This window comes from Struthio camelus, chromosome 14 (genome assembly GCF_040807025.1).
Source record: "Struthio camelus isolate bStrCam1 chromosome 14, bStrCam1.hap1, whole genome shotgun sequence".
In the NCBI taxonomy this organism is placed as follows: Eukaryota; Metazoa; Chordata; class Aves; order Struthioniformes; family Struthionidae; genus Struthio; species Struthio camelus.
The window spans coordinates 12,036,589-12,054,828 of record NC_090955.1 but is presented as its reverse complement, the minus strand read 5'-3'; the positions used below and the strand labels follow the sequence as shown (position 1 = coordinate 12,054,828).

Genomic DNA, 18,240 nt, shown 5'->3' with positions numbered 1-18,240 from the left:
TTTGATTAGAGACAGAAGGTTAATGCCAACACGAATAGGAGAAATACTGGTCCCTTCTTCTGCAAGGTGACCTGAAAAGGTGAAATCCGTCTCTGTCCAGAAGCCCCACGCGCTGTCAGTATGTTATTGCATTCCTGTCCTGAGGGTTTGCGTGGCATTTCAGTAGCGTACAAGCAGTTAGCCAGCGCTCTGCACACTTTGAATTTCACCCAAAGGAAGGGAAACAAGAGGCTGGATGTTTTATCACGCTGTTTTTATTATACGTAACAGCCACATTATTTTCTTACTGTGCAATGAGAATTGTTGAGGTGTTGCGCATTTTTTCAGCACATATTGTTTTTGTAATCAAAGCAAACTCCTGCCCTGAGCTGCTTCCATCGGTGTAACTACAGCCGCCTTATGAGGTTAATTATTCCAGGTGAGTTTTTTTAATGTGTTATCCCTTCACCTGGAGCTGAGAGAGCTCAGCCTGCAAGTTACCACTCTTAGGTCTACTGTAGATGGTCAGCAGGAAATTAAATTACATCACTTACTGAAGGTATGACCTATTTACTGAAAATCAACAATTTTGCGATTAAAATGCCCCCCTTTTTTCCTCAACATGCACATCGAGGTAGACATGCCGACGAGAACCCAGAAAACAAAACTCAGAGCACAAAACCAATCACAACAGCGTGGAAAATATTCGAAAAGCTTTCGAACAGAAATACCGTGTTTAGTAACTTGACTTTGGCTTACCCATAACAAAGAAGCAACACAGCCCAGACGAAAATGTGGAAGAAATAGTGTGCCTACCTATGTAATACATAAGAGCAGGAAGTCTCTGTCATTATGTCATCTCGCTCATCAGATGTCTCCAAGCTCTGTTTTCCTTCTTGTGGGTAACTGATGACAAGTGCCACAGACCCTGGCCTTCATGTATTTTAAAACTTGCGTTCTCTCTCTATGTATATGTATGTGTATATGTATATATGTATTTTAACTCTTTGAAGTCATACATATATACATGTGTACTCATGTGTAAAATATACAATAATAGGTGTGTTTGGCTAGAAAGCACACTTCCTTTTTCCCTAAAATTGTGTTTTAAACAAAGCAGGTAAGTAGATGGTGAATAAATGAACTGTTACCATCCTGAAAGAGATTTCTGAAGTACAGTGTTACAGCTCCCATTGTGGGAAGATCCTGCTCACCGAGAATAGGGAGGAGGAGGAGGAGGATCCTGGCACAAGTTAGAGCTTTATGGAACTGAAATTTGACTATTCCAGCAAAAGGAAAAGTGTGACTGGTTTGGGCTTATTTTTTTTTCCAGAAATGATCACATGCTTTTCTTCCTAATTTCTTTTAAAATAGCATTTTTTTTCCTTTTTCATGGAAGCAAGTTCTTATTGCAGGACTCTGAAGTGATTATGTTGGGGTGTGTTGCAGAAATTCTTTGGCTTCCCCTCTTCCCTTTCCCCCACAGCGTTGACTGTTGTTGACCCTTCGTAGCACTCGTTCTGCGCGTGCCGGTCTATGCGGTACGGACGGACAGGGAGGCAGTGTGGTAGGCTCTTGGCAAAAAGGAGCGACCAGAGAAACCCCATCAGTGCAAGGACAACTCTGTCCTCCTACTTGAAAAGAAAACCCCCGAAGACCACTGCTAATTTTAAGAGGATGCTCGCCGCCTGCAGCACTTAGTGTTTGCTCATTTCTCACCTGCATTTTGGGCAAAAGTTTGGGTCAGAAGTGGCCCTGAACCTTGATGCTTTCAGTTTACTTGGGCTTGCTGTTAAGGCATGATTTCTCACAGATGCACCACGTGGGGGACACCCATCCAAGCAGCGCTCTCGGGCGTCTGGCCATGCGCGTACTTGGGCACAGAAGTGCTGGAGAGCGTTACCATGCTGGCTCTCTTGGGCTCCCTCATGTTGATTTTGGCTTTTTTAGAACAACTGCCCCACAAATGTCCAGGGCCGTCATCATAGCTGACCCCCAGCTTACTAAATGTCTAAGGAGGCAGACGTTTCTGCAGTGACACACGCACCTTCACCCCAAGGACAGGATAGTGAGATTGATTAGTTTGGAGGGGTGGGAGGGGAGAGTCAGTTATTTTACAGCTTGAATGTGCTCCGGGTGCATAGTGCCCTGGGCCACATCCAGTCAAGGCACGTCTTGCACTGGTTTTATGTTAACTCAGTGGAGTAATAGCAGAATAGTATCAGTCTGTTTTGCAATTGGGAGAGCAAGGGAGTGGAAATAGCCCAAAGGCTTGGAGTTGTCCTCTGCAGCCCCCCAGGACAGGAGCAGTCAAAGGGATTCTCGGCATCCTGCTGTACTCACCAGTGTCAGTGGGAAAACATCCATGAATCAAAACCCAGCCCTGAGACAGTTAAAGTCCATTCTACCTATTTGTGTTTGCCAAAATCTTCCTTCCAGGAGGCAAAAAATACCCCTTCCTGACTGACAGTCCCTCTTTAAACCAATTTATTTGTTCCCATCTATAAGGTCTGATGCTACAGGTTTCGTTTTCTTGCGAAGTGCTGGAGAGCTGTTTCTTAGATCCTTTACGTCACTGAGTAATTTCCTATCGCTTAAAAAATTATAGCACATGGTCCTAACGACGGCACTTCTCATATTGCATGTTCCCAACCAGAAGTGATTACTGAACACGCATGCATGCGTTTGAAACATTCACATCTGAGCCATGTACGATGTGAATGTCACGTCAGAGAGCCCGTACAGTGAATTTGAAGGACCCATGTGCATGAGAATGAGTTACTTCACTGATATTTTTTGGTTTTCAAGTTCAGATATATTTTATCCTGCCTCTTTAAAAATACAGGCTTGATTTAGGTTTTTTTTTCTATCTTTGGCATGTTGATAATAGAGCTTTGTAATTGGTTTCCTAATAAGTAGCATTACGAAGGTGCTAGTGTGTTTATATATGGATGTGTATAGCTAACCCTGTAAAATGAACAGTGCTGTAATAACTTCTACTGGTGATGCTTGAAATATTTCTAAATAAGCGCATGAGAGATTTAGGGCAGATTTTAATGTCTTAGGCTTCTAGTTTTTCAAGACAAGTAGAACTAATGAATCCAAATAAAATTTAAACTGTTGGAAAACACAGCAGAAAGCCCACAAACACAGTGAAGAAACTCCCAAATTTCTATGCTTTAGAATAATAATTAGTTGATTTCTCTGATATTTAGCATGATAAAAGATAAATGAAGTGATTTATTGTAAATTGAACAGATAAAACCTCCTCTTGTTATGTTACGGCTGTGTGGCTTTACAGTGGAGCTCCGAATAGATCCTCTGCAAGAAAACTTTATATAAAAATAGCAGTGCCTAATTCATGCGATTAGCACTGCATGTGCAGGCTAACACTTTAAAGCACTGTTCTCTTTACAATAAAGGTAGTTTCTGTGGGATGCACATTTTTTGGACATATGTGGCCTAGCCTCATTTACTGTGCTTTATTAGGACTAATATATTTCTGTATTATTTTTCTCTACCAACTCCAAAGGCCTTTGCTTGGTGGTCAGACTTAATGGTTGAACATGCGGAGACCTTCCTGTCACTGTTTGCAGTGGATATGGATGCTGCATTAGAGGTGCAACCCCCAGACACATGGGACAGCTTTCCGCTCTTTCAGCTTCTAAACGATTTCCTCCGTAGCGACTGTATGTATTGTATTTTGATCGTTTCCTTTCTTTGGGCAGTTCAGGTTACTGGCAGTACTTTTAGCTTCTCCATGCTGCACAGAGAACTGAGATGGCTAGAGCTTTACAGTAAATAGTCTTTTAGTAGCAACTTGATTTTGTTTGATTTCCATGAGGGAAAAAAAAAAAGATTCTCTGATGCGCAGACAGACATCCCTTAAATCAAATGCCTCAGTCAAAGGTGAGAAGCTGAACTTTAATTTTACTTCATCTTCTCAAGTCTCTTGGTAATGGCTGCCTGAGAAGCAGGGAATTAGGTACATTATATCGCACTGTCGTTGAGCGAATGTATTGTTTTATATGTGTGTACTGCAGTTACTGAACATGGAGTAAAACACAGTCCCTGCTTTAAAAGACTTTAAGGAAGGGAGGAAAATATTTAAATTAAAGTAAATGAAAGCAAGAGTAATCCAGAAGAACGGTGCTTTGCGACGTTTGGAGATTTTGGAGTCTTCTCCAAAGCACGTGGGCACATACCTGCAAAACCCATGGGGATCTGGCAGGCTCCCTGTTGGTCCGACTGCTCCCCAGGAGGCTGGTGGCTCAGTTCTCATTGCCCTCAATCAGGTCCTAGACCAGGGCCCCCCGTACCTTTCCAAGGCTGCCTAATGAAGCCAAGGATTCGTCCTCAGCACCGTGGTAGTAACAGAAGAAGAAATGATTCTCCTCCCTGCAAAACCCATAATGTTTACCCTGCTGTATTTCTTACATCCATTTTATTCACAGGAGGTGGTAATGTATTTGTGACCTGTAAGCTTGACACTAATGGGAAAAAAAAGATTCATTATTTGTTTGCTTGTTTCAATTAAGACGCCACTCCTGCTATCTTTGTCGTTAACGTTGGTGACTGATGCCAGCTCCTGTTGTGTTCTTGAAGTTTCTTCCTATTAGCTGACAAATTCATTGTGTAATGAAGTGCCACACTGTGATTTGTTGCAGAGGTGTTTAGTAACAGTAGTTTCTTACTATACTTTTATTTATCTATTCTAGATAATTTGTGCAATGGAAAATTCCACAAACACCTTCAAGACCTGTTTGCTCCACTTGTTGTTAGATATGTCGATCTGATGGAGTCCTCAATTGCACAATCAATTCACAGGGGCTTTGAGCGGGAATCATGGGAGCCAGTAAAGTAAGGAAACCTCCTTTGATACAATCAGAATTTGGGTGCAAATGGATGGAGATTCATACAGAGATGAATTAGCAAACTTTACATTGGACATGCAGAAAGTTCTTTACATTTTCTAGTTTGATGCTAAAAATAGAATGCCTGATTTCTTCAGGGTTTTCAATTTAATGAAGGAAATGGTATTTACTTTTTAAAATGCATTGCTACCTCAGTTCAACCCTTGTGCCTTTGGACATGGAAGGATGAAAATGTGAAATCTTTCTTAGTTGGCATGGCTTTTTGGATCCCATTCCAAAAGGCCTTTTCCAGTGCTGTTTTTGAACTCACATAGCTTGTTTTCAGGCCAAAAACCTTGCTTTACTGTGTTCAGTCCAGCCCTATAACCTGTGTGAGTCATTGCTGTATTTATTCTTCCCGATACTCATTTTTTCCCCCCACCCTGTGAAGGGATAGTGCAGCGTTGTACTTTTTGAATCCGCCCCGCTGATTCGGCACATGTCTCAGGGCAGCAGTGCTGAGTCCCGGCCAGAGCTGCTGCTCCCGAGCCCCCCGCGTTCGGGAGTAGGTGTTTCTAGAACTGTGTCAAGGAGATGCAGAAGGGGCCAGCCCTGGAGGGAACCTGATGAGTTGGCAAGCCACTGGCATGCAGGAACCCCCAGGAAACTCAGGCGAGATGGTTTGAGCAGGAGCAATTACTGAATTCTGAAAAATAGCAGTTTGCAAGCAAGGAATCAGTAGACTGAGAGAAACCCCAATTGAACTCAAGAAGTGGCGGATGATAAAAATGTGGCATGCACTTCAGATTACTGTTGTTATTTCACAGGTTTTGAAGCATTGCTGAACCCTGTCATGCTTGCTCTTAAGAGCCAAGTCAGATCCTACAAAGGAAAAGCGCTGACTTTTCCTGCTAATACAAATATTAAAAGTGAAAGGCTGACCCTCTGCAAACAATGGGAGGTTGATGGCACCTCGGACTGGATGACCTCTGGAGAGTCTGTTTTCCCTGCTTTTTAGTGATTCTCTAGGAGAAGTTAAGTGGCGTTGTACTCTCAAAGGTTGCTGTATAAACGAATGTGTGGTCTTTCAGGGCTTTTCACACCAAATATGTTCAGTTTACAAGGAAAAGAGATTTTGTTCAGCAGCCAGCCTCCCATATGCAACCTGGAATCTGATCACCCAAGTTTTTTCTTTCTCTCTTGTGCATCCTCGGCATCCATAAGGGTTCTGCCTGCCAAATCGCAGGCCTTTTCTTGACACCTGACCATCCCCTCTGTTTTGAGTGGGGTTAAGTGGCTGGCATTCAGGAGTCTCTCTCACTTTCCATTTGCTGTCTTTGATCTGCAGGCTAACAGGATTAAAAATCCTAAAAAATCATGTTTCAAATAAGCAGATGTGACCCAGAAAACATACAAGAAATAGATCTTTCGAGTAGGAGAATGCCATTTTTACAGCCACTCCTTCAAGCAGAATTGCACTTCAAAGTTAGCATTAACTTTAGTTTTAGAGCCCTGCTTTAGTACTAAATATCTTTGTATTTCCTTGTCTCTTACAAAATAGAGGCAGTTAACTTTGTGTAACTGTCCACCTCAGTCAAGCATTCAATGAGCAATTAATTCTGCTTTTTTTCTTTTATCAGAAGCTGATACTATTCTGGCTTTTAATTACCTTTGTGGCTAAACTATAGATGCACATAAGTACTTGCATATGGTACTTGCCTGTCAAAACGCTTTGTCCCCAGATATGCCAAAATCTATCATTTTCAAGTTAACTTTGATAGTTTTTAAAATATCTTTTCTTAGTCATTATGGTTTTGCACTTTCAGGATTTACTGAATGCTTTGTGCGTTGCAGTGACAAGTGAAAGCCCAGGATGCAATATCTATTTATCTTATAGCCTGGGGTGTTTAAAAGGTTTGTTCCAGCAGGAAAGTAGGTGCTTTTCACAAGAAGCTTGTGTCCATCTGGTGAAAAGAGCCACTCTATCTTTTTTTCACTAGTTGGTGTTTTGTTCTTGTGTCTCACACGCAGAAGTGTGAGTTGCAAATGCCAGCTTAGCAGGATCTGACCTGACAAAGGGATTTACCAGCGAACGCACGCAGGGTGGCATATCCTGCGCAGAGGAAAACAGGGGTGTCATTCCTAACGCCTTATGACAGTTTTGATGCACTGTTCAGAACTAAATGCTAAGGTATCTTCACCTTTCGCCTCCTGGGCAGGCCGCCTGTTCTTCTCTATCTGATCCACAGAGAACCTGCAGAAAAGCTCAAGACATACAGGCATGTTTTCTTTGATTTGCCCTGCTCTGTCTACTTCCTTCTTCACTCTCATGTCCATACTGCAGCAGTGATGATTTCTAGACCACCGATTCCCAAATATTTTGGCCCAGCCAAGTCATGGCCTTCCGTTGCAGCCTTTGCAGCACAGTTTTTTGAGAATTGGAAACACCGTGCTGTATATGGTTCCACAGCTTTCAGCTTGGCCTGGAAAGGTAAATCTGCATAGATGTCTGTTCCACTGAGCCTGCTTTGAATCTCTACAGTGAGCTGTGAGAACGAAATCTCATTATCTCATGTCAGCCAGGAAATTATTCCATAACCTAGAGTCTTTTGAAAGAGTTTCTCTATGCTCATGCTTGCAATCAAGGCTGAAATATGTAGCCCTCCATAACCTGACCAGATGGCAGTTTGCGAGCATGTAATTCTCCTATTTCATTGCTGAATACTCTGCACCTTATGCTACCAGAGTTAGGTATAGAAATCTCAAACAGCGAGAAAGATATCGTTAAGTATGGAAAACAGGGGGGGAAAAGCATCAATGTAATGTGCTCATGAGGGCTATATAGTCTTCCTCTGCAGAGCTGTTGAATTTGCAGGGGGTCCTTGCCCTATAGCTAGAGCAGCTGGTGTGCTTGTGTGAATCCACACAGAGAAATGTGGAGTGCTTGTCCTTACGCACAGTGATCCAAATATGGAGGATACTGAGTAGCTCTGTTCTCTGGTGAGTTGAGAGGTCTTTGAAAAGTAGGGTTGTGCAGTGATATTTTTCATGCTAGCTTCTCGGAGAACGCCGATTTATCTTGCAGCCACCAGAAACGTGTGTGTGTTTTTCTGTGTGTGTGCCTGTGCTGAAGGATCTTTCTGAGCAAATGCTGGAGTCAGTGCAATGACAACCAATTTCTGTTACTTGACTAGGAAGTTACTCATTGACCTGTGGCTGTCTCTAGCACGCAGTCGTCCTGGCTTTAATATCTATTAATTGCTCACTAACCCTTTTCCAAAGTATTTATAAATGTATCATTAATATAAAAAGTAACTAAGTAAATAGGTGTGATTATACTAATCATTGGATGAGGTTGTTCTGCAAAACGTTAGTGAAAAAGCATTTCCCATTAAAAGAAGCACTGTTGTAGTGATAATGAATATTTTTGTTACTCTTCTGGGCATCAGTCAGAGGAAGAGCACACATTTGACTGCCTACTTCACTCTCAAGCTCTTTGCTTCATACCAAGGCTCTTGTGGAAAGATTTGCTCTTGGAGTACTCATTCAGCCTAGGTAGGAAGCATTTATAATGATGGAAGAGACAGGCTGCCTCCTCGGTCAGTAAATCAGTTCAGGGATCACACAGGAACTGAGCGTCTGAGTATGGGCAAGGCTCTCGTTTAGCTCTATTCTGAAACCGGGTGACAGCTCAGCAAAAATACTGTGATTTCCTGCCCACGTTTCAGTACTGGGGCAACTCTACAGCAGTAGCCCCCGTGCGATGGTACTTGTGGTCAGTACTACAGTTGCAGTTCAGTGAGCCTTGGGATGCCGTCGCAGAGGACGCTGCCAGTCTGATTGCACTGAGAATTTAATAGGCAATGCAGGTGTAAGCTGTTTGCATGACTGATACACAAAAATGAGGGTGAATCAGAAGAACACTAGAAAACAAGCAATACCACCGCATAGTGTACTTCGTTAATGAAATATGCCAGGATCCAGTACGGAAACCAAGTCTTCTTAAATCAGGCAGCCCTCATCTTTGGTGATCCAAATGCCCGCATTCCCTGCCTGCTGGCCGAGGTTATATTTAGCCACCTGTCTTAAATAGGCATGGCTGGCTTTTAGAAACGGTTTCTCATCTTGGACCTGTAGTTTTATGGTCTGAGCAACTGCAGGCTTGAACATTTGTTGGTAATATTAATCATTTTTTACAGGTCTCACCGCAACTGTTAGTCAGATAATTAGATCAGCTGAACCTGCAAAACTGTGCATGTCAATTCAGGAGAATATTTTTAAAGTTAGTTACTGTATGTTAACATAATACACTGCATTATTTTGCTGTTTTGTTTTGTTTTAAGAGTATTAACTTATTCTTGCAACATATCCTTGCATCAGCAAAATAATGTGTTGTGTAAAAGAAATATGTTTCCATGTGAATATAGTATACTGTTTACTCTAGAAGTCATATTTTATTAATACAGTGTTTTTATTAATATAACACTGTCACTTCTTGAATTTTAATATTAAAGCTAAAGGTCCTCTGATTTATGTATTTACCATCTGGCTGAGTTATTTAAGTTGCCTTTCCTTATACATTTATATGTTGTCCACCTCTTGCTATTTCTTTATTTATTCCATATCAGCATTTAACCACATGCACTGCCATTTCTGAAGATTTAACACTCTCTCAATCACTATGGAATCTGTGTATCATTCAATAATCATGTCATCTGAATAGGCATATACAGTATGAATGGAAACAATGGACGCTGTTGTTACGTCAGTAAATTCTCCTGTCTGCTTACTGCTTAATAAAGAGAACAAGCAGATCGCGTTAAGTCAAATCCACTAAGAGGTATCGAAACAAAGGAAAACAAGAACATACCTTTTTGGGGACTGGAAAAAGACTTTGGATTGTGTTTTTCCCCAAACATGGGATTTCATTCGCAGAGGGAGAATGGGGATCCAAGTCGCTATCAGTTCCCTAAGATTGGTCACCAGTGGCAAACTGAATTCTCGTAGTGGCATAGTTCAGATCTTTGCATGCATTAGCAAATATTTTTGCGGTATAGCTAGCAAAACCCCCATTACTTTGGTTTTCAATAGACAAAATTTATAGTAAGAAATGCTGTTCAAAATGTATTTATGACTCAAGAAAACTGCTAAGATTGTAATATTCCTTGAGAGACGTTATATTGAATTTGATAGCTTTTCAAGACTCCATGTAATGCTGCCTGTGTAACAACTTCTAATTTCATCTGGGGGAATGGGAGAGACCTTCTGAGGTGACATGTTCTGGTACAGTCATTAAGACAAGGGAAATTTAAATGCTGAAGCTGTGTCCGTGCACATCAGGAGAAAAGCTGTCAGTGACTTTAGCAGAACAGGATGAAGCTGAAATCCTGAAGTCCTGATTCCATTTTTCCCGAGCCCAAATAATGATCCAGTAAAAATGCTCTGAAAGCATTTGGATTTGTTCCTGAAATGAGATTGTAAAGACCATCCATGGGCTGTGTCACAATGTGCAGCACAGTATTACGTTAAGGCAGAAACAAGATACACTTCTGAAACAGGCTTCTTTTCTGTTAGCCAGGAAATATGGGAGTTAGGTAATCGAGTTCTGTCTCTTGCTCTCCCAAACCACATGACAGTTTTATTTTGCATGTAAAATATAGCTATGGTGGGTTACCCATTAAAATAGAGCTAGACCAATTATAACATCTAGGGACCTAGCATGCAGAAAAACATCAGGGTGTTTTGCAAACTCTAGGCATGCAGTGTTATTATACTGCACGTTGTTTGAGGACAGTATGTTGCATTATATTAATACACTAACCCCTTTTTTTAAAAGACCTCTTTCTGCATAACAGTTTTACATCTGAAAATGTTTATTGCCATCATGATGCCCAAGTACACATGCTTCATAAATTAACCTTCGAACGTCTTAATCACTTCATGGCCCATTTCCAGCCAAGAAACATTCATGTACCAGTCCTGGATTTATTACATGCAATTCATTCACAGTACACATGTATAGATTTGGACAAACCTGCAGGACCCATTTTCTCTGCACGCAAGAATCCCCAGGCAGGGTCAGGGCACTGGTCTTCGGTTAGGAAGAACCTTGTAGTTCACCACTTCATCGCTCCAGATTAGCCTTTCTTATCTGGAGAGTACAGGAAAAACAGCAAGTTCTTGGAGTGAATTCCTGACTCCGCTAAATTCAGTGGCAAAAAAAATTCCTATGGACTTTGGCAGGGCCAGGATTTCCTCGTGTTTATTATTTTGTCTGTGTTTGTTATTTTGAATCCTTAGTCCAAGAAAAACACTCCAACTTTTCTAGTAGATCTCTTAGTGTAGCTATTCTGTGTATCTGTCCAACCTAATTGAGTGCGTAAGAACTGAGATTTGCTTGCTTGTGAGATAGATATTTTCAAGTAAAGGCTGCTCTCTGCACTTTTGAAATGGTATCAGGACTTGGAAGTTTTTGTGTGGGTGTTTTGAGTACTCTGTTAATTTGCTACTTTGTGGTTCCTCTTCTTTCCTTCTGTTTTTTTTAAGTAACTTGCTTTTTATTGCAGACTGCAAAAACAGTGCACTTAAGCTTCCATACTCATGCTTCTTTCCGAAATGTTTTGCTTTAGTTTTTTAACTGTCGTCGTGCTGTGAACTTTGCAGATTTGTTTATGAGTGTCACGTGCTTCTGCTACATCTGCATTGTCACTGTTATGGTATTTTTTCTTTCTGTCTGTTTCTTCCACAGGAGTTTAACAAGTAATCTGCCCAATGTGAATCTACCAAATGTGAATCTCCCTAAAGTACCAAATCTACCAGTTAACATCCCGCTAGGCATCCCACAAATGCCTAGCTTTTCTGCACCGTCATGGATGGCTGCTATTTATGATTCTGAGTGTGTATTCAGTTCAAATTAGATCTCATTTGAATTTAAAGTAATCTTGGCATGGATATGTATTGTTTGTTTCTGTGCATTATATAAAACTTTAAAGCGTGATACAGTTAATTAGACATTTCCTGAATGAGACACTCGTGAATTTCTGGCATGTGTATTTTGAGGGGTTTTTGTTTAAATCTTGAAAATTTGTCTGTCTCCCACTGAGACTTTGAGCAAGTATCTTGCTTTACAAAATAGCTGTCGACAACGGGGCATGGTCTGAACGACATATGAGCCTCAAAGCATATAATGTGAGATAATGTGTCTCAGCAAAGAGTTTTGTCCAAAAGATAAGACGAACCAATTTCTGTGGACCAGATGTAGATCTAAATGTGAATTTTATTTAAGGCAAGCTCCGCATTCCCCAGCTGATAACTTTTATCTGAATTTTGGTCAGTTTACCAAAGAGGAACACACGCTGTGACTATTCTTATTCAGTTGGCAGGAGGCCCCAGAATACAGTTAAATTTCGTAGCCTGAATAATCTGGTGACCAACTAAAGAAAAATAACTTTTAATGTCAGCTTTAGATTGTGGCTTAGAAAATTTAGATTGTGGCTTAGGAGCACAGGAGCCTTGTAGGAGCCTTGTGCTCTTCCCATTTCCTTTCTGAGGGTCCCTAGATGTGCACGTCGAGCTCAGGAGGGAGGTACTGCAACTCCCTGGGCTCAGCATAGATTCGGCAATTTCTGTTTTGAGAGCAGATTTCCATTAAAAGTGCCGGCCACTGAGCAGCGCAGCAGGAAGCACACAGAGGACTAGAGGACCACTCTCTCTGCATTCGAGGTAGCTGTTCTCCTGAGAGGTCCGAGCACAAGAGCTGACATCTCGCCAGTTCTACTTGCAAATTCCCACAGGGTTATTCGGGATTATGCTGACGTGGGATGGTCTCAGCCAGCTCCCAGCCCCGGAGCCGCCAGCACCCGCGAGGTGCAGAGCCACGCTGTGCCCACCCGCACGCTCACGGTGACGAGCCTCCCCATATTCTTGTGCGTTGCCCCGTGCCCAAGTGCTCTGGGCTCCTTGGGCTCTGCGTTGTCCCGCAGCAGGTCCGGACCCCCCAGCAGCAGCTCGAGGAACCAAGGTGTGACCAGCGTGCCGCCAAAAAACCTCGTTTCCTAGTTCCTTTTTCCCTACTGTCTCTCCTCTCTGAAAACTCAAGATAGAAGGAAGACTCCAAAGCTCCCCCACGAAGCAGGAGGGCATCAGGTCACGGTAGCATCCCTGCTCAGGGGAATTACAGGCGAGCATGCGTTGCTCTTTCCCTGGGCGGAGGTGCTCCCAGGCATGAGCTCATCCTCCGTTGGGGCTGATAGGTGCTGAGAGACCCCACGGGACAGTGGCAGCAGGGTTGAGGGAGCCAGGAGCTAGGGAACACCCTCGATTACATCTGCACCTGGAGTCCACCACACTGCCTCTGCCACGCGCAAGTTTGGTTGGGAAGCAGTGGTAATGCACGAGAAGTAAAGCAAGCGCTGATGTTTTCTCTTTCAGCAGCTTTAAAATAACTTTTAAAACATTAACATAGTCATTTATGTGTCAAAGATATACAACTCATATTCATGCTAAGATAGCTGTGTTAAAGGCTAGACTAGGCAGTTGTCTGTAAATAATTACTTGGAAGTTTTAATCTTTTTCTCTGTGCATGCTCTGTGGTATTGCTCTTGAAAAGATAAGAATCATGTCATGACAGAAAACTGGGTAAGCCCTCTGAAAACGTGAAGCTTGAGCATAAAAGGCATATTGAAAGCTGCTTTGAGTGACTGTGGTGCTCACAAGCGAAATATTAACAGTGCACCTTGGAAATAAGTATAATACATTGTTTACTTGCATGGAGCCCTAATAATGGGCTGATTCAAAAGGAAGAAGACGACCCAGAGTAATGCTTTTAAAATTTTGAAACCAAATGGGTGTCAAAATATTGCTGTAGTAAATACTAATTACTGCATTTGTGCATATTTGATTATTTAAAATATAAATTCATGCAGTTCCAAAAGTGAGTTTAGACTACTAAAAGTTTATTTATACCCAAGCGCAGGTTTGATCTAGGAGAAACTTAAAAATGGCAGTGGTGGCTAGGTGAACACTTGAGGCTTCCACAAACTTGTCCTTCGAAAGAAGACACCGTTAAAGGAAATGCCTGATTCTTTATCTTTTCATTTTCCTGGTTTCCTTTTACTCACCTTTCCCTTCCATCAAGGACATGTTACCTGTCGCTTAGTGTCAGATACATTTATCTTACGACTGAGATGATTCATTCTTTTTATTGTTACCTCTGTGAGCCCAGGACCCCGTAGGACCCCTTAGCATGTTGGGAATTTGATTTTCCCCTTGCAGTAGCCCTGTATGCATTAGCTCTAATTTCCTCTAGCATTAACTCAATGCAGCTGGCATCTGTCACAATAGAAACACCCTCCCTCATCTGTTTCTATAGATGATGTCAGCACAAGCGGTAATGCATGGTGTGTTAAATATCTTATAAATTACTGTGTTAGCATTAGTGGTATGCGAGGAGGGGGTTGAAACTCTTGAAGCTCCCTCGGTAATTGTTCAGCAAAAAAAGTGAGGGAGAGGGAGAGAGGAAGAGAGAAGGGTTACGGACGCATAAATTTCTCCGCACAAACAGAGCACAATCAAGGCCTGTATTTTCATTCTGTAAGTGGAGGTTTGAGATATAATTATACTGTGAAAAGCACCACGGTAGCTACGCACTGCAGGGCCAAAGAGCTCCATCTGGACAGAGGTGTGGGTAAGAGACTATGCTTTGGAGAGAAATTCAGAGTTTTGTGACAGACCAAAGATGTTACAAAATAAATCCAAAAACCCAGAAATCTGTTGTCCTATAGATGCCTTTGCAAGAGGCAGATCTGCGAAAAGGTGCAGCAGTCAATCCAGCCAAACTCCTGGATGTGAGATGTCTAGTGTCCTTAGTTCAATTGACTTACCCCGATTTTTTTTCAGCTGTTCAAGAGATAAAGCGTGTCCTCGCTCACCACTTGTTAGCACTGTCCTTTACCTGGAAACGGGGATCCCCCTGGGGGGGAACAAGGCAAACTAGACATATAAATTAGAGGGGGCTGAATTGCATGAAACCCTAAATTTTAATAACTGCATACATTCTAGTATGGTAGTTATTATTGATCAAGAATTTTCTACCCCAATTTCTAGCCTTAATTCTTAATAATCACGTATGTTAATGTGGTTATTAACTAAGGCTGATTTTTACCATACACACATTCTTCCTGTTAATATGTGTAATTCATAACGTTGTCTTATTCATCTGGTCTGGAAAGCTTTGTGGGTTATGGCAGCAAGGTAGATTAGGCAACTGTATGGTAAAACTCAAAATCCTGATGGTGGAGATGGCCAGCGTTGTCCTGTGTATGAAACTACTGTCTGCTCCACACCTGTTACAGGAATGGTCTCCACATCAGGGTACACAAAGCCTGATGCCACTTCTGACTTTCGTTTCCGTTTTACCCTGTCAGCAACGGATCGGGCACCTCGGAGGATCTGTTCTGGAAACTTGACGCCCTGCAGACCTTCATTCGGGATTTGCACTGGCCTGAGGAGGAGTTTGGAAAACACTTAGAGCAACGCTTGAAGCTTATGGCAAGTGACATGATCGAGTCCTGCGTGAAGAGGTACGTGTGCTCAAAGCCACTGGGCAGCTTCCTCATAGGAGCTCACAGGAGGCATCGTTCTCTTCTGTCTTATTGGCGATGCTGTGCTTTGCCCTTCAGCTTCTCTTCAACTGTCATTTGTTAGTGACCGTGGGTTGTTTCTGTCCAGCACAGGCTTGGTAGTAAGCCACCCTATGGCGGTCAGTTCTGGGCTCTTCCAAGCAAGCCTTAGTCTGCTCAGGCTCTGAAGAGCACATATTCACAAGAAGGCAATAAATCACCTATTATTTCAGTCTTTATGGGGTGTTCTTTATTGTTGGGTGCTTCACGTGTTTGGCGTCAGTGGGGTTGAGTGCTGAAGGCATAGCTCTAAGCAAGAGCCCAGCGCCCACGTGAAAACCACAGATGCATGAGAAAAGCCAGCAAGATGTAACCCCAAAAAGGGAGTATTGTGTAGCAAGGCACACAGGCCTCTCACATCTGACTTTGACAGAGAAAAATTGTTGTGTCAGCTGCCACCTTATATGATACTTAACTGCAGAGCATCCAAAACAGAGAGGTTTCTTTAAAAAAACTTTTGAATGTACGGGCAGCTCTCATTTTGAAAACAAAATGCTAAGTTTCAATTGTGAAACTTTCCGTGGTATTTTGTGTTCATTTAGCTTCAGAGCTGATTAGGCAGGAGGAAGAAATGAACTTTGCATTCTCTATGGCATGAAAAATTAATAGCCAAAGAGAAGCACCAAAGGGAAAATACATGCCTACCGCTAGCATGGGCTAATAATAGCCCCAGTTTGTGTGATGTGGCTGTTCTGTAGCATGGTTATCTGGCCACTCTGCAAATGCAAGCGTGGGATTTATTGTTCGCAAATTCCTCACAGTCTGGATACAACGTCAGCATCTGAGAAGGCACGTTCGGTCCCTGCGATCGAGGCAGTAGACTCACACGTTGGAACATAGACAGTTCGAGGCTTGCTCTTGCCATCCTGGAATAAAACCCAGTAAATTTTAAGTGCAACACGGTGATTGCGATGTCTTTGGCATTGAGCAGGTTACCATTTACTGCTGCAGCTGGTCTTCCATCCTTTTGTTGGCACGAAAGCTGAGTTGCAGTGGTGTTGCTGTTGTCTGACCATTCTTTAAGAGCAAACTGAATGCTGTTTATTCGGTGTTCTGTAAACAGCAAATGCTCTATTTGAGATAAAGTGGGGTTATTCCTGCAGCAGCGTGGATGCTGATTTGCAATCTGAAGTGATAAACGTAGTTCTTCAGCGCTTGGGCTCAGCTCTGTGATTCTCCGTGCTTTGCTTCCACCTGGCTCCCTGAAGGCCGTCTGTGCACACAGCCTGGAGCTCTGCTATCTGCTATGCCACCCAATTCCATGAGCATAATACTTATTTTCTCTATTTTTTTGTTTTCATTTTTGTTTTAACACCTGGTACTGGACACCTTTGCTTCCTTTTTTAATAAGCGCATTGTAAATACGTTTACCTGTAGTGCAGTTATAACTGGTGATCTACAGAACTAAGAAAGGCCAGCTGAGATAACTCAGAAAAATAAGTAAGTTTCTAGGTATATCTGAAGAAGGGCTTGTGTGCCTGAAAGCTGAGATTTTTTTTTCCCCAACTGTTTCAACCTTTTTAAAAATATATTACCCCTCTCTAAAAACCTGGCCCAGCTTGAAATGGTGTGACTAAATATAATGATTCTGAACATAAGTAAGTAAGAACATGCTCATCTCTGCGAGGAGATGGAAAATCCTAGTCACTTGTGGTCCCTTCAGTAATTACCAAGATTTTAGTCCCTGAGTCCAGGCTAAATCTGGCACTGGTAATTAAATCAGTTCAAATGCCACTGCTGATGTAAACCAATATGCTGCTTTCCCTATTTATATCACCTGCAAACAGGGCCTGGCTAAGGTTTCTTTAGCAATTTCGGTTTGACACAACATTTTCTTCACGTCTGTCTCTAAACCGTTGAATACCATTGAACAGGCACCCCACCTTCCACACTAGGTTGCATTTCGGTGCTGTGAGGGAAGCAGTCCGTGCAAGAAAGGCCCATTTTGCTAACGAATCCAGGCAGGAGGACTTAGATATCAGCTCAGATCTGATGACAAGGATGAGAGTTTCTCTTTTGTAAATTAGTTTTTTTTTGCATAACCCTTGGGGGATCTTTCAAGATTAGAGTTATTCCTAAGCTGCAGCTGATATTATTTGTTATTTCTAAATTGAAGCTCCTGTGCTACTTTGTTGGCAGATTCTGTCTGATGTGATAATTGTTCTGTGTTAAGGTAGATTAGTGAAGTACCTCAGGAATCTGCAGAGGGGCTCAAAAGAAAGACAAGGTAGCGCCCACTATGCTAGAAGTATTCCTGACGTATGTTCAAATCACAAATGTCTTGATATTCTAAAATACTCCAGAAGAGCAAATTCTTTAGTTTTTTTGGTCAGATGAAGCTCTTGCTATAGCACAATTTGTAACTGCCAGCCAACGATGTCAAATTTTAACGTAGTGAAACTTCACAAGAGCAGTGAACATGTGCGTGGACTTGTGCTTGTGTGTGTTCATATGTGCATAATAGTGTGCGTGCCCATTTACAGATGTATTCTGATGTAAGTACATATTCTTCAGATAAATCAATTCTATAAACTTAAGAAACAATGATGAAGTTTTGGCAACCAAATAAATCATGTAGATGTGAAAACAGAATGATCTGGCAGTGTCCTTCAAGTCAAGGAATGAACAGGTTTATCCTTTGTAGTTAGTATTATGCAGCAAGAGGAAGTTCCTTTAATGCATCAGGCTTGCTATTTGTCTGTATTTCCACTGTGGTTATAAGTCAGCTA

General features: G+C 42.1%; 1 protein-coding gene across 7 annotated transcripts in view; it reads left to right on the top strand.

Annotated features, from left to right (window-relative positions):
- CADPS (calcium dependent secretion activator) overlaps window positions 1-18,240 on the top strand; it is a 247,325-nt gene that overhangs the window by 188,387 nt on the left and 40,698 nt on the right. For 4 of the 7 annotated variants that reach the window (XM_068907728.1, XM_068907723.1, XM_068907722.1 and 1 more), the window contains 4 exons: window positions 3,512-3,668; window positions 4,698-4,839; window positions 11,581-11,727; window positions 15,257-15,412. In XM_068907728.1, coding sequence (XP_068763829.1) covers window positions 3,512-3,668; window positions 4,698-4,839; window positions 11,581-11,727; window positions 15,257-15,412 — 602 coding nt within the window. The remainder of the gene's footprint in view (window positions 1-3,511; window positions 3,669-4,697; window positions 4,840-11,580; window positions 11,728-15,256; window positions 15,413-18,240) is intronic. The other 3 variants (XM_068907726.1, XM_068907724.1, XM_068907727.1) reach the window with 1 other exon arrangement.